Source organism: Anser brachyrhynchus (assembly GCF_964034855.1).
Source record: "Anser brachyrhynchus genome assembly, chromosome: 6".
In the NCBI taxonomy this organism is placed as follows: domain Eukaryota; kingdom Metazoa; phylum Chordata; class Aves; order Anseriformes; family Anatidae; genus Anser; species Anser brachyrhynchus.
In genome coordinates this window covers 38,699,712-38,715,078 of record NC_137700.1, presented here as the reverse complement: position 1 = coordinate 38,715,078, position 15,367 = coordinate 38,699,712, and the positions used below count along the sequence as shown (strand labels likewise).

At 39.5% G+C, this 15,367-nt stretch overlaps 1 protein-coding gene across 2 annotated transcripts in view; it reads left to right on the top strand.

Annotated features, from left to right (window-relative positions):
• CACUL1 (CDK2 associated cullin domain 1) overlaps positions 1 to 15,367 on the top strand; it is a 48,678-nt gene that overhangs the window by 15,757 nt on the left and 17,554 nt on the right. Inside the window, exons 4-5 of one of the 2 annotated variants that reach the window (XM_080596550.1) lie at positions 5,045 to 5,140; positions 10,461 to 10,563. In XM_080596550.1, coding sequence (XP_080452676.1) covers positions 5,045 to 5,140; positions 10,461 to 10,563 — 199 coding nt within the window. The remainder of the gene's footprint in view (positions 1 to 5,044; positions 5,141 to 10,460; positions 10,564 to 15,367) is intronic. The other variant, XM_080596549.1, reaches the window with a different exon arrangement.

The window sequence follows — 15,367 nt, the reverse complement described above, 5'->3', positions numbered from 1 at the left end:
TCAAGTGTATGGCTGGTTAATCTACAGTACATTTTTAAAAGAGGAAACTCAAACTGGCCATTTATCTGCTCTATAATATTTCCAAGGGAGAAAAATACCATTCTAGTGCCATGGGCATCCGTCCATCAGTTTTTCCAGGGAACATTGCTTAACCATCTGTGAAACAAGCTTTTAATGCTGCGATCACACCCAATTGAATCAGATCAAATGAACGGTAGTAGAACTTTTTATCCAAAGCCAGATGTGGTAGAAACGTGTGTGTCTTGATGTAGACATCAGAAAGAAGGCTGACTTCAGATAGAGGTAGGGATCACCATGTTGCCAGAATTGCCATCAGCAATCCCATTGTTACAAGCAAGCTCACCTGAGAAAAGCGTCCTTGCCTGCAGCTTTTCCAAAAGGCTGAGATCCCTGCCTTTGCTTTTGCTTTCTTGTCCCACTGAACCAAGTGCAGCAGACCCTGGTGTAGTTACAGAAGGAGGTAAGCAAATGCAGCACAAGTGAACGTGTATTTACTGGATGGAGAAGGTGCTAAAGATTTCTTAGGAATAAATGATTTTGGCAGTGCTTCGATATCATGTAGTTTTGTTTCACAGACATGTTGAATGGAAATGGAAACGACATACACCTTTGAAGGATCGTGCTCTAAGACAATTACGAGTCTTTAATGATGCTGTAGAGCTCGAGGGCAGACTTGAAAAGGGTGACATAGTCAATCTTTGAATGAGTTGTACTTGGGACTGATACCTGTTTTTCATAAAAAGTTTTGATAGCACGTTTGTCCAGCGACACAGACCTGGGGATCGCATATCGTGTCCACAGGGCAAAGTAAATAAATGATGCTTTACTGAGGAAGAACAAAAGCTGCTTTAAAAGATTCAGACCCCTTACAAGTTCATTTGTGTAGTTAGAGCTGTTCTCCCTTTTCTCGTGGCAGGCGTGGGAGAGATTCTGCAGCATGTGTGCTGGCTTTTTGGCAGTGAGTGTGTTCCCAGGAAAATGGAACTGCCCATTCAGTATAAGAATGCAAGCTTTACCAAGTATATTGCTGATTGTGCCAGATGACTGTTCATAAACAGATTAGCTTTGTGTTCTCAAACAAAGACCTGTTGTCATCGTTTCTCTCTTGTGAGCCATTTCTGAGTTGTCTTGAGCCAGCAGCCTCTCTTCTGACGTTTGTTCTTTCATGTGTTCTGTCAAAGTGTGACATTCAAATTGGAAAACAAAACCAAGAAACATATTTTTCATGTATGCGCAAGTTCATTGAAATGACTAGATAGATTTCAAACAGGGAAAGGGTAACTTTGTATACTAGCTCTCCTAGTGCTTGTTTTCTTTGAAGACATCTACATCTTGTGTCATCCTTTCTCAAATGCCTTTTTTTGTTAATTCTCATGTCTCTTGGTGCTGAGATGTTCACTGTGATGTGCAAGGAGATGTGTAAATGCTGTTTAACATCAGCATTTCACAGCAGCCATAGCATTTTATGCTAGGAAAGTCTTCTCAAAAGCAAGCTGATGGTGTTAAACAAATGCAACCCCACCACAAATGGAGAAGTCTGACCATGCTTTCGCTGCTCTTGTGAACAGGCACGTTAAATGTTTGCTGCTAGAAAACTTTTCTTAAACCTATGAGTGGTAGATGAGAGCAATTGTAGGAGAGGATTTAAGCTGTTTCCCCATATAGAGGCTCTTGACAAAGGGACTGAATTGTCAGATGGATGGGATTCAGAGTGGGGCGTGGAGGAGTGAAGGTTCTTCTTCCTTTTAAGACAACCTTAGGCTAGCAGCACATTTTTCTTTCTCTGTTTGAAGAGCTGCTTTCATATGTCCCTCAGGTACAATAGGAGTGGTTTTTAAAGACTTAATATTTTCTGGGGGGTTGTAAGGACTCAATGTCTTCCCTAACTTTTTTCCCCCCATCTGTAATTAAAGTAGCTGAACGGATGTGTTGTTGTTTCTGGGCTAATAAGACCAAGAATTAAAATAAGTCTTAGTATAATCAGTTTCTCTTTTTTTTTTTTATTTATAATAGCTATGTCAGAATATATAGAGATTTTAAATGCATGTCTACTCTAATGGTATTGATTTAATAGAATAATCTTAGCAACATCTACTTACTTGTGACAACAGATGTTCAGTTTGGTGCCATGCACTCCTGGTTGTTTATAAAATCCATGTAGTTTATATAAAGCTAGTCCCACTCTAGTTATTGTCTTAATAATGTGAACGTAACTATGTGGAGGAAGTTCTGGTGAAACAAGTAATTGAGATCAGGCTTGTGGTTTCGAGCAGCCGTACAATAACACTCTAATGAACAGAAAACAGCGAGATGTTTGTTTTCCCCACGCTGAGTGCAGAAACTCACAGATGACCTGTGAAAACACTGTTACTGAGCTCTCTTTGGCCTATGTGTTGTTTTTTTTCCCCTGAAGTTTACATATCAAACAATAACCGAGGAGTGTTTGATTGTCAAACTCCTTCTTTGGAAACAAGGAGGATCGAGCAGCCAGTGCCGTCTTGCTTGTGCCTTCACTGCGGAGTTGTGAGGGTTGTCACGAAACAATGTCAGAAAAATAAAACTCAACGGCAGCTGCTCTGTCAGCATGAGATACCATAAGGTCATGACTTTGCTTTCCAGAGGTTAAGACCAAGGCTGAGCATTTTGCTTGATGCTAGTGAGTGCCTCCCCTGGAGCTTTAGGACTTCTCTCCCATTTCCTCATCTTCACCCAGAGCAGTTGTTTTCTGCTCGGCTGTAGGGTGGAGGTAGCCAACAAGTCAACAACTTCAGGTATTCTCTGAAGGCTTGAGGTTGTTCCCAGAAGATAGCTGGGTGTGAATTTGTTTTTCCTCTCTTAAAACTGCTCTCTCAATGTGACACAGGCTTTGTGAAGTGAGCAAACAGGTTTCTGTGGAGAAAAAAGGTTTCAAACCTTAATGTCTCCAGTGAAAAGGAACGGCAAGCTGGATGTGTTCCATGGGATAGAGGCTGCACATGCGACTAAATCCTTTACTGTCCAGACAACTCCAGTCTTTTTCTTTAAAATGAAGAGTGCAAACTCAGTGTGAGAAGAGCAGCACCCTGTGTCAGGCTATTGTCTCCTTTTGTTTGATGTGTTCTTTGAAATAGAACTTTCTTTTTTCTTTAATCTTCTAAGTTGTATACTGAGTCGTTACAAATCAGAGAGTATAACCATATTTAAAGCTGAGGTTAGAAAGGAGGGAAGCAAGAATACACGTTGCTTAGAAATGCAGATTTCACTGCAAGTGATTTGCAACAAATTGTATATGTAATTACGTATGAAAAGGAGAACCTGGAGCTCACTGCTATACGTTGCTGGAATTTTGAACTAAAATTTGTTTGGCCGCCCCTGAGAACTGCATCTGCAAAAAGATTAAAAACTGATGATCAAAATGAGAAATAACCATATATAACCTTTGGCAGCGACACATGGAATAACATTCTTTATTCCTTTGCCAGTTTTTTGCTTTCCTTTCTGAAATGTCTGTTCTGTATCTGCGTTTGCTGTGAGAATTACCCACGTGTTCATCAAGCGTATTAAGCAGGGAAGCTGAAGAAGCTAATATGAAGGAAAAATGTTTCATGGGTTGAGAGCACTTAATGGAGCAAAAAGTCAGTGTGAACCCTAACTGTTCTATTAGGCCCCTGCTTGGATGTCCATGCGAAGGTTGAAAAATCTGCTTCTAAAAGATGAGGGCTGGAAGTTCCCATAAGGTGCTGAAGGTGCAGGCAGCCTGGAGCATTCCTCACACCGCAGATGCTTTGGCTTGAGAAAAATCTTTGAGCTTGTTTTCTCGCAAGATTTGGGTTGCTGCTGCTTCTTTCATCCTCTTCCTGCACAGTGCTTTAGGAAAGGAAAGTGGTGCAAGAGGAGAGAAGGCGTGCTTCTTGTAGGCAGGCAGCGCTTTGTCCTGGGGTGCGCGCAGGGCCCTGAGCAGCAGAAGCTCCGGCAGCTCACCCCCTGCCTCCGGAGGGAGCGCGTAGGGAAGGCAGGAGGTGGCCAGCAGCGGGGCGCTGAACGTGGGCGGCTTGGGACGGAGCGGGGAGAAGTGGAGGAACACTTTGCCCCAGCTCCCCTTCCATCCCTGGCTAAGTGCACTCCCGAATGCTCTGATGTGGCTCCCCGGCGTTGTGAACCAGGCAGTTATGAAACAAGCCGTGGTTGGTGCTTCCCATTTTCCTGCTTCCCCTCTCAATTTAACTTCGCTTGCTGCAGAATAAATCTTTTTAGCTTCCTTATTTTTTTTTTCTTTGAGAACGGTGGTACTTTACACAGAAAATAGCAGCGCTGTCACTGTGGTGCCTGTCGTAAAGTTGGCACTGTCAGGCTTTGTACGGCAGCGTTTTGCTTGGGGCTGCACGGCGGTGCTGTGGGATGGAGGCCTGCAGTGGGCTTTGTGCGGGATTCCAGGTGCAGAACTCTATCTGAAGACATTGTTTCACAGCCCTTCCTGCTCGACACCCTGAGTATTTGCCTTGCCTTAGGTGACCCAGCTGAAACTCAGAAATGCTTTCTGTGCAGGACAGGGCTCCCTGGAGCTGGATGGAGGACGTGCTGCGTGCCAGCTCGGGTGCCAAGCAGCTGCTTAACGTCACCCTGCTGTCTTGGAGCAGGAGCCCGTGGGGGGGTCAGTGCACACACCACGGCACTGGATGGAATCTCATTATGGACCCTAGACCTGACAGGCAGCTTTTTCAAAAAGAATGTTTGCTCTTTAATGACTGTTTTTATTTGCGTATGCTAAATACAGGTTTGTCCTAGGCATGCTGTATTGCTTATTCGATGCACCTTTTGCTGGGCACTGACACGCAGTCCTAAGCAGAAACCTCTTACTGGTGAGAACTGTTCTTGCTGGAGGGAGCGATAGCAGAAACTCTGGAATGATGTGTGGCTTGCTTTGTGTAGATGTAGCGTATCAAATACTTGGTAGATTTTGGAGTTTGCCGTGAAAGCATAGCCCATGCTGTTCCAGATCTTTCTCTTGTTTGAATTACAACCTGACTTTTACGGTTTCTTGCAGGCCAGCCCTCCAGATCTCTATATTGAAAGATTTAACGTAGCTCTTGGACAGTATATGGGAGCATTGCAGAGCATTGTGCCTCTTTTCATATATATGGTAAGTTTTAGAAAATTCTTTTCAAATAACATATGTCCATACGCAAGATGCTGTCTGAAAGTAAAAAGGGTAAAATGCAGCTATAATGGTTTTTCTTATAGAATTTATGATTCCTGCCTGCTTTTGCCACCTATATAACCTATAGTTCTGATCAAGTTGTGTGGGGAGAAGAAGGGGAGGCCATGCTGTTAAACGCAGAGCTTCGCAACTGGTTTTCTGCCCTGATACTTCTTTCTTGGGAATGATTTTTATTTTGATTGGAAAAAAGCCTTACCAAGTAGGCTATTATTTTTATCTGGTTGAGATAGTTTATTGGCTTATTATACGTTGGCTTGGTAGTTTGGGCAGATTCCAAAGATGATTTTCTTGCTTTAAATTGCACAGATTCAGACTAGACAGCCAAGGACTTCTGCCTGAAAGAAATGTAAATTTTGTAAATGTCTGTGTCAGTTGATAAAGCAATTTAGAGTGTTGATGGGATGAAGGCAAACTTATTTTCATAGCTACGTCAGGCATACTTGCAGAGGTTCAGAACCCATTGACTGTAACTGTTTGTCTTGCAGCGTATGTACTTTCTGAAGTCTTCTGTACCTCTGAAAAAGTCTGTCATCTGCTTGACTTCTGTCAAAATGCCAATTTTTATTGCTTTTTTATGGTAATGAATAACTCAAGCTTGGAATTTGCCCTTCTGCCCTTCTCCCAGAAATGGCCCTTGTATTGGCATTGCTTAGAAATAGATAAATAAATAAGAAAGAAAATATTGTCTTTTAGGAAAGAAGCACCTTAAAAAAATATTTAGGTTAAATAGCCTAACCTCAAACTCTTCAAAAAGTTACTCTTATTGGTAGCATCCTGAAGTTTGAGAAGCAATATCTTTTAGAATGGTTTGTGTTTTTGTGGCTGTACTTGAAATGAAGTTTGCTAGTCTTTCAGCACAGCGTCATACAAATTTGTTGCTTTACAACAGGAAGTTGTCTTTCTTGAGCTGGGTTTCTTCTAATCTAGCCTTTATCTAATTTATACAAAATGAAATCCAGTTGCTACTGCTTCACTTGTAAGCAAGGCGATGTGTTCATGGTGATGATTTTTATTTTTCTCCCAGTTCCTATCATGAAATAACAAGGGAGAGACTTTCACCCCCTTGCATTTGGCATTTTTAAATGCTAGCCATTTTTCTGCTTGTGTGTGCTTGACTTGTTGCAGGCAGGTGTTTAAGCGATCTCAGAATTTAATATCCGTGTACAAATGGAGATAAGCTGTTCTGTGGGTACTTTTATTGAATGCTCTCAGCTCTGTCACAGAGGTTCTTCCACGGAGGTCAACAAATCTTTAACAATTAAGACTGCAGAACCTGTAACATCAAAAAAAAAAATGTTCATGATAGACACAAACGGGGCTATTTTTATCATTATAAGCCTTGCCTATATGGCTAGACAAGGTATAATTGCTGAATAGATTTCCATATCCTTCTTTGTACGCAACTGTGGTGTCCTCTAATGAGGACTGTCTGATATTCCCTCGTTGTTTAATTTTTAGAGTTTGAGTCTAACTGATACGTGAACGTAGAATGGTTAGTGAGTAATAAACAGATCTGTACAATGAAGAGTTGGGTAGTAATTTTTTTTTGTTTGCTAGTTTTCTGTGAGATCCAAAAGAAGTGCAAGTACTCTGTTTTTGTTATTTTAAATTGAATGTCTTTAACGCAGTAAAACTCTATTCCTGCACACGCTTTGTCATTCAGGTGACTTAATTCAACAGGCCTTAGAGTTAGTAACTGCACGTGATGTGGAAGATATCTTTAGAAAAGAAAGGACAAAAAATGTTTTCCTTTCTTAGCTTTTCTGTATGCGTTTGGAAGTACTTGTATATACAGCCGCTTGCAACCTTACATTGTTGTATCTAATTGAATTTTCTCTCATGCAGCAGCAGTTTCCTTTATTTAGACAAGAAAATACAGTAACAAAATGATTACAAGAGGTGAAAGCCTGATTATTCTATAATATAAATTACAGCTTTGCAGTTACCCTCATAGGTTCTTTCAAAGCATTTTTAGATGAAGTGGACTAAGTTGTTGCACTCTGCCTTTTTATCAGGAATTGTGAGGTTTTCCTTTTTTGGCAGTGATGTAGCTGTTTTAGTTGGGAGTTTCCAAGGTTGTGGAGTTCATAGAATGGAATCACAGAGCCACGGAGTGGCTGGGGTTGGAAGGGACCTTAAAGAGCATCTAGTTCCAACCCCCTGCCATGGGCAGGGATGCCTTTATCAGCTGCACTGATAAAGCTTGTTCTGAGAGGATGCTTATATTACTGCTTAGGAGAACTTCAAATATGCATTTACATATTTAAAAATCTAGGAAACCAAATAAAACTTAAAGGTTTTTAATACAACTGGGACATGTCTTTGTCTCTCAGTGGCTGCAAGAGGCATTGCAATTTGCTTTAGGCTCAATCCTGTGTGTTTGAAACAAACAGCAGCAATTCTCTTCTCTCCACTGATGCTTGCCAAGCCATATTGCTGTTTGAATGCTGGAAATACAGGGAATGGGGTTTCTTAACCAGCTTGTATGTGGTGAGCAAGCTCTGGAGTGATGGTTGAGGGGGCTGACTTGCTGGGAAACTTCTTTTTCCTTCTTTTGCTAGGAATGGTTTTCATATGGTGATGGATTTTTCCATCTGCTGCTGCTACATGGGGCATTTTAAGGAAGGCTGGAGATCCAAAATACTTTTTCCTTCCAAGATTTAGTGGGTTTAAGCCTTTTCAAAAGTTCTTGGATAGAGCCACAGGTGAAGCAAACAAAACTGGAAGTGTGCACATAATGCTTTATTCCAAAGAACAATTCCTAGTAAATAACTGTTGTATTCTGTATTCTTTATAAATCTAAACAACGTTATTCTATATGCTTAGACTGTAAATATGACAGTATTACTGCACACATGAAAGAATAAAAATCATTTCTACTTCAAGAAAAATTAAAACCAGCATTTAGAAGGTAATACGTTCCTAATTGCTAATTAAATGTAGAGAAGTAGTTGAAAATCAGTTATTTTGTGGTATGAAATGAGCCTAATACTTGCGAGCCCTGTAGTTTTTGGATAGTTGAGATCACAACTTTTTTCATTACCTCTGAAATGTTACTGTTCTTAGTGGGAGGCACTGTGCTTTGCTGGTTAGCTAGCGGGCACTGTGTGTGTGTACATGGGTGAGGTAATGAGCATTCTTTTAGGTTATTTGGCTCTGAAGTGTTTTTTGCTCTCCCTTTAACAGTATTAGCAGCTTCACATTATAAAATGTTTGCCAGATCGCTTTATGGCGTTTTCTAGAAGAAATGTTTGTCATATCCGAGTTTCTCAGGTATTGATATAGGTACTTTTTACCCGTCTGCTAAATCTCTAGGTGACACTGGCACTCTTTTCAAGAAATACTGATATAACCTAGCTAGTGACATCTTATACGAAAAATGTTCGTCTTTCTGCTAGCAAAAATGGGGAAGATGACAGCACTTCTGCTGTTTCCTTTCAGCACTCTGGATTAGAAACGAAGTACCTATTTTAGATTATTTTTCATCATTCATTTAAATCCATGCAAGTGAAATATTTTACAGTTGCTCTATCCATAACTACTGTGTCATGACTCTTCTACTTAAAACTACTTTTTTTTTTTGTTGTTGATTTTCTAGTTATGGAACTTATGATATGAGCTTTTCAAGTCTTGAACAAAAGAAAGCATCACTGTTTGCACGTCATTGACAGGTGTGTCTAATGTAAGAAGGTTTGGAGGACAGGAAGAGAAGGAGAGAAGTTATTTCCTTAGCTAGGTGCATCTCGTCTGTCAGCTCACCTCGTAAGATGAATTAGTTTGGTCCTGTCCCGTTCTGGTTGAGATCGGTAGCTGGTGGCTGCCCAGTGGCACAAAGTCAGGAAGCTGGAGGTAGAAGTGCTTTATAGGGAGGCAGGTCTGGTGAAGGACCGAAGTACAGTGTGTAGCTTAACACTTCCTAGAAAACGTAGAGGAGAACTTCTTCTGTTACTGTGAATTTGGGTTGCAGTAACAATTAACCGTTGACCAAAAGAAAAAATTACAGATGAAGTTAGTCTGTTAGGACTGCCTTTCTTCTAACTGGTTCAGTTTTCATGAAAGGTTAGAAAAACAAACAACCAAACCCAAACAAACAAGCCACTAACCACCCAAACAAAAAACCCACAAAATAAACAAAAACAAGCCCAAACCAATCCAAAACCAAAAAACGATGCTGAATGCTTGCCTTGAAAATGTGAGTGGTTCCTGCATGCAAAGTTCATTATGCTATGTTTATAGTTTTGTTAATGCCTACCAGTATGGATTTTACAGAAAATGTAATGATTGCTCTGACGGTTAAGATGTTCTCTCCCAATAAATCTATTATGTGTTCCAGTACAGAATTTCTGAGGAAGTTGGTTTTCTGTTAACATCTATATGCACCTCTTTATAATGAAAGTTGTCCAGATGAATTCAGTTGGTCTATTTTCATGTCAGTACTGAAATGATAGATCTATCTTGAAACAACTACTTTTTTTAGTTATTTAAAATTCACTTATAAATAAAATACAGGCAACAAATCTTTCTATTAATTGCAGGCTTGGAGTTGAGGAGTAGCACCGAGTAGTACATTAGATTTAAAGTCCCTCAAGGAACACATGAATAGAATTTCCTCTGAGGGCTAAGGAGATGAATTTATTAATGATGAGTGGGCCAAGAAAATTGAATCCCCAAATTTTTAATGTAGGTTAGTTTTGTACGGGCTTGTATATATCGCTTATTTCTGCAGTTCACTCATTCTATGTGTGTGTCCTCTGGGATTATAAATGAGCAACAGAAGTGGATAGCTCTACTGATGATTTATTACTGTAACGTACCTATTTTAATGGCTTAATCACTTTTAGACATTGGTAAAAAAAAAAAAAAAGTTTTTTTTTTTGTTATAAACATGATATCTAGCCCTATTTTGGTATTACAGCTTCTATAGTGTTCTAAAATTGTGTTTTTCTACAGATTCCTCTTACTTAATACGGAGGAATATCAGTAGATATATATATATAAAAAAAAAAGCACATCTGTAGGTAATTATTAATGTCAGTAGTACTGCATGCATGGTTAATTTTAAATTCATGGCTTTTGTTGTACAGGACTGTTCTATGCAATATAAACGCAGGCACCAAGGAAGCACTTTGCAGGTCAAATGTTCAATGGTTTTTAAATTTTGAGCTATTTTATTCAGGGGGGAAGTTTAACTTTATTTTGTATTATGAGAAACAATCTTGAAAACTTCTGTCTTATTTTCCAGAATAAATTTTACATAGAAACCAAGCTTAACAGAGACTTAAAAGATGACCTTATAAAGCTGTTTACGGAACATGTTGCAGAAAAGCACATTTACAACCTAATGCGTAAGTAAGCTTATTGAATTTTTCTTATAATGGGAGTCTGGAAAACTGCAGTGGTTTCACATATTGCAGAAATCTACAGCAAACAGAGAGAGAATGGCAAACGGTTAGAGGGCTTAAATACAAATTCCTTTTGAAGTCATAGGAAGGAAGGCTGTTTTTTTCTGTTTTGTTTTTCATTATGAGTTGAAAATTAAGTGTATTAAAATTAAGCCTTCATTACCAAATTAGTAACTTCTGATATACCACGTGAACAAATATGGCACATACCAACTGTTTTATTTTTAAAATATTTTGTGTGAAGTCAGGGTTGCTTGAGTATTTGAGGGAGACCAGTATGTTTTCCATATGTCCTGAGGTTATGACATAAGCAGAAAGACAATAAAATGCTAGTTATGCTGTCACTTCTTAATTTCAATATCAAAATAATGAGAGAGATCATTAAGAACGTGCTTGGCCCAAGAACTGTTCTGTCATTGGGGTTGTTGCCATGGTGTGCTCCCAGGTAGTTGGTGAACTGCATAATGCTGAGAGCAGCTTCTCAGTTGAGACAGTGTGTTAATGCGAGTAGAAAATACCAAACGATGGGTGCTAAGAGTCAAGTTTTATTTTATCTTTCACTTTATTTGACCAGTAATGTCCTTCTTTGAGTGAAGGACTTGGGGAAAAAATCTTTGCTGTATTTTTTAGGGCCCGTGTGACCTGCTATCCTGGGAGAGGGGTGGGTGAACAAGGTTGGGGAACCTGGCACACTAGAATGAAGAATGAGCAGTTTAATGCCGTCTTGTTCTTGCCATCTGGAAAAGTCTCCTACAGAAAGCTTTTAGGCATCATCAGATCACCTAGGAAATGGCAGGTCGATGAGGAACGCCCACCTATCACCTGATGTTTTATTTAGGGCCGAAGATGTTTAACAGTATCATGAAACCTGGTGAGATGATTCCTCCAGCGGAACCATGGAAAATGCAACTGATGCTGCTAGATTTAATTTTAGCACGTATGCGTTCCAGGCAGTGAAAATATTAGTGGGATTTTTTGATGAGGAAAGCAAAGGTCACGCTTTTATGTCCTGAAGATTTGACTAAGTAATGTCAGATGTGTGTTGCTATGCAGTTAGTTTCCTGGGAATTGTAATACAAGAATCCAATAGAAATTACAGATAATCTGTTGCAACGAAAGGAAAAGACCTATGGTTATGGAGGGGGGGGGGGGGGAATCTGATACACTTTTCCCATCTGTGTGATAGTTACAGAAGTAAAATTAAAGGAGAAATTGAAAAATGAAAATAAACTCTCACCTGCTGCGTTGCTGTGTATGCAGAGTATTATTTAATAAGCACTGTGCTTGAATTTCATTTTAGTCTTTCAACTTATTAAAGCTAAGTTATTTAGTTATTGGTTTTACTTTTAGGACTTGTATAAACTCTTAATTGTAATCTGACTTGGTTAAATATTGAATAATAGGCTCTTTAAATTGAGTTAAAGTATGCCGAAATACCATTCCAAACTTGTTAGCAGACTTCTACGAAATAATTGAAGATACACAGCACATAATACAGTACTTTTGAGTTGATGACAAATTCTGGCTGCATTATTTTCTCAGCTGTTCTAGCGTGAAATTCCTACCAGAAAAGAGATGATTACCTTCATTTCCAGAAGTGAGAGAGCTCTGAAATAGGATATATATCAGGGTTTTGTGACTTTACTTTCAGATGTAATTTTCAATGTGCGTAATACAATCTTTTGCAGTTGGATGTAGATTTGCGTCAACAAAAAAGTGCTAGTGTATTCTGAAGAAAAAAATTAAGGTTTTGAATGGGTATGTTTAGGAAATTAAAATCTAGGAGTTTGAGGTCTATGTCCAAAAATCAAATTCTGGGGGTGTTTCTTAGGGATGATGTGGCTGCCACTTCAGCATGAAGAAGCGTGCCTTCCCTCTGTTTTTTTTTTCTAAGAAAAAGTTTTATCAGTTTGTGATCTAGGCTTAGAGGAAGAGAATATCTGCTCTTGCTCTTGAAACCGTTGCTGGGTTTTTCATAGGTGGGGGTTTTTGTTTGTAACATCTTGTCATTCGGTCAGCCTGGAAGCTGGCGTTTCCATGTGAAGTTGTTCAGGAAGGACTGTAAGTAAATTTCAGCTTCATTTTATATCAGTAAAACTTCTCTCCTGACACTTTTTTAAAATTTGAAGTAGAGGGGAAAGTCTTCTTAGATCTGTTCTTAATGCTTGATGCTGCTCAGGCGCTTGGTAGGTCCTAGTCCTTGTGCTGTGTGGCTGGAGGAAATACTAAGAAAAAAAATAGAGCGCTTCTGAGCAGCTAAAGTAAATATATGAACAATTACATAATATGCAGATCCGTGAACACAGTTGTGTTTTTATGAAATAATTTTGCACTTGCACATGTTTATCAGGTCAGTGCTCTTCAAATTAAAGTGGATACATAGGAACTAAATGAAAATAACCTGATGATTTTCCTTATGAAGTCTGTAGCTGGCTCTTGCTGCTAAGACTGCTGTATGAAATGGCTTGGGAGACGTTCTCATGTGCAGAACCACTCAAGTGAATGTAACAAGCAAAGATACAGCATCTTATTTACAAGAACGTTTAAAATGTTTAAAAATAAAAAAGCAGATAATGCCTACTTGTCAGTGAGGAAGGAGCGGAGGAGAATGTTGTCTGTGTTCCTTCTAGATCCCTGCATTAGATTGCTGTAAGCAGTAAAATTCCAGAACTGAGTGTGTTCCTGTCCTTATGCCACTGTTTGACTGTGTCCTTATGTCACTGACTACATAAGTGGGTTTCCTGAACTGAAATCTTAGTGCCCTGGAAACACCCTGCCTGGTTGTTCTTGTGTCTGGAATTATTGCAAACTTTAAATGTGCTGAAAATAGGTAACAGCTCCTGAAACTCTCTATTTCTAGTACTTGCAACAGGTAAAATTCAGTGACAGAGCGTGGTTGTAAGTAGCTGCTGTTCTTCTCTTTTTGGAGATCTCAAGGTGGGTGCCCAAAACAGGCTTGTTCCTTAACAGATGAAAGAAGCTATCTGTTAACAGTGCGCTGTAGTTTCTGCTTGGTGGATAGATGAGTTGGTTCCCACTTGTAAGAGTTTGAATTGCCCCTGTTCCCTTTCCAGAAACTAAAGAGGCGTGCACACACACACTTATGTCACTGAGATTCAGCTAAAATGAAGGGAAAACTGCTGCTCCATTTTCTTATTTTTTTTTTAATTTGTTGTTTTTGGAGGTATGGTTCAAGAGAAGGGCCATTTATGTTGAAAAAAAAAAAAAATCCTTTTAAAAAGATGGTAGGATAGATATTTCTATTGTTGCTTTCTGAGAGGTACCAGAAGAGTTCACCTGAAAGTTGAAAAAGGCTCCTAACAGCTTTCTGATGATGAAGTTGTGCATTTGTCCTGTTTGGTTGCAACAGGTACAAATTCGGTACAAAATTACAGACGATGAATGAGGCTGTAACTGTTGGGCATTGATGAACGTAGCAGGGAAGGCGTTTGCCTGGCAGAGACTTGCGTGTTTATGCTGTGGGTACGCAGGGAGGGTGTGCCAGCGCATGTACACCTAGGTTGCTAACAGATATGTATTGTTGACCTCCAGAAACCTGTTACCATCAGTGAAGCAAGGGACCCTTATCTCTTTGGCTGCTTACTGCCGTGGCATAACGCCTTGCACCATTACATTCCATATCTAGCATTGTTTGTGAATAGCCCGGGAGAGCAGCAGTGCAGAAGGCTGAGAGAAGGACCGTGACTGATGCCAGGTTTGTAGCCTGTACAGCTACAAGAGATAACACAGGGCTTAGGTTGGTGTGTTGTTTTTTTTATTTATTTATTCCCTGTGCTTCACCCTTTGGCAACTAGACAAGAACAAGATGGATTAGTTGACTTTTCCCCTCCTTTAGCTGGCATTTCTTTTTTTTTTCCCTCCATTTTGATATCGATCTCAAATGGCCTGCATGAAAGAAACAGCCTTTCATCACCCTGACCCACAAACAGGACAGAAAATCCCTGAAAATAGGGGGAACACTGTATTTTTCTCGTTCTTACAGAAACCATTGCTCACAGCCTTTTTATATCAGTATTTTTACACTAGGAAGAACTGAAAGTTTCTTTGCACAATTTAGACAATACCAATATTAATTAACAGGTGGCATGGTATAAAAGGATAAGATCTAGAGTGTGAAACACCAATATTTTGGTGTTGAGGACTCATTGTTCATGTTGATGTGCATTCTGGAGAGTGTTATCTCAGGCTTGCTAATACCTGTTCCTGTGGACAGAATGCCATTTGGCAGTTTGAACACATCTGGTTAATCTTACATAAAAAAGAATTAAATTACTGTGCTCCAAGGCAGCTCTGTCATACGAACCGAGGAGCAGTAAGTGGGGACAGTGAGTGAGTTTGCTTCAGAAGTACGTTTCTAACCTGCACTAAAGCACTAACGTGGAGTGTGCCCCAAGCATTTGAATTCACTATTATTTTGCTCTCAGAGACACGGAGTGACTACTGTGATGGCAGAAGCAGTATGGTATATTAAAAAAAAAATAAACCACAGAAACCCCACTTCATTGCTGAGGCTCTTTTCTTCTGTCATATGCCAGATGTTGCTCTGCCCCTAGACGCTGCTTTACTTTTTTCTGTGTGGAGAAATCAATACAAGAAGAGGATCTGCACAACCTTAGTCTGCCACCTTCATAAAACTATATTTCTTGCTTTTTAAGTTTGATAGGGAAAAATAAAATGATCGTTTTTTTGAAACAGAAAGGAAAAAAAAAAAAAAGGAGAAATACTT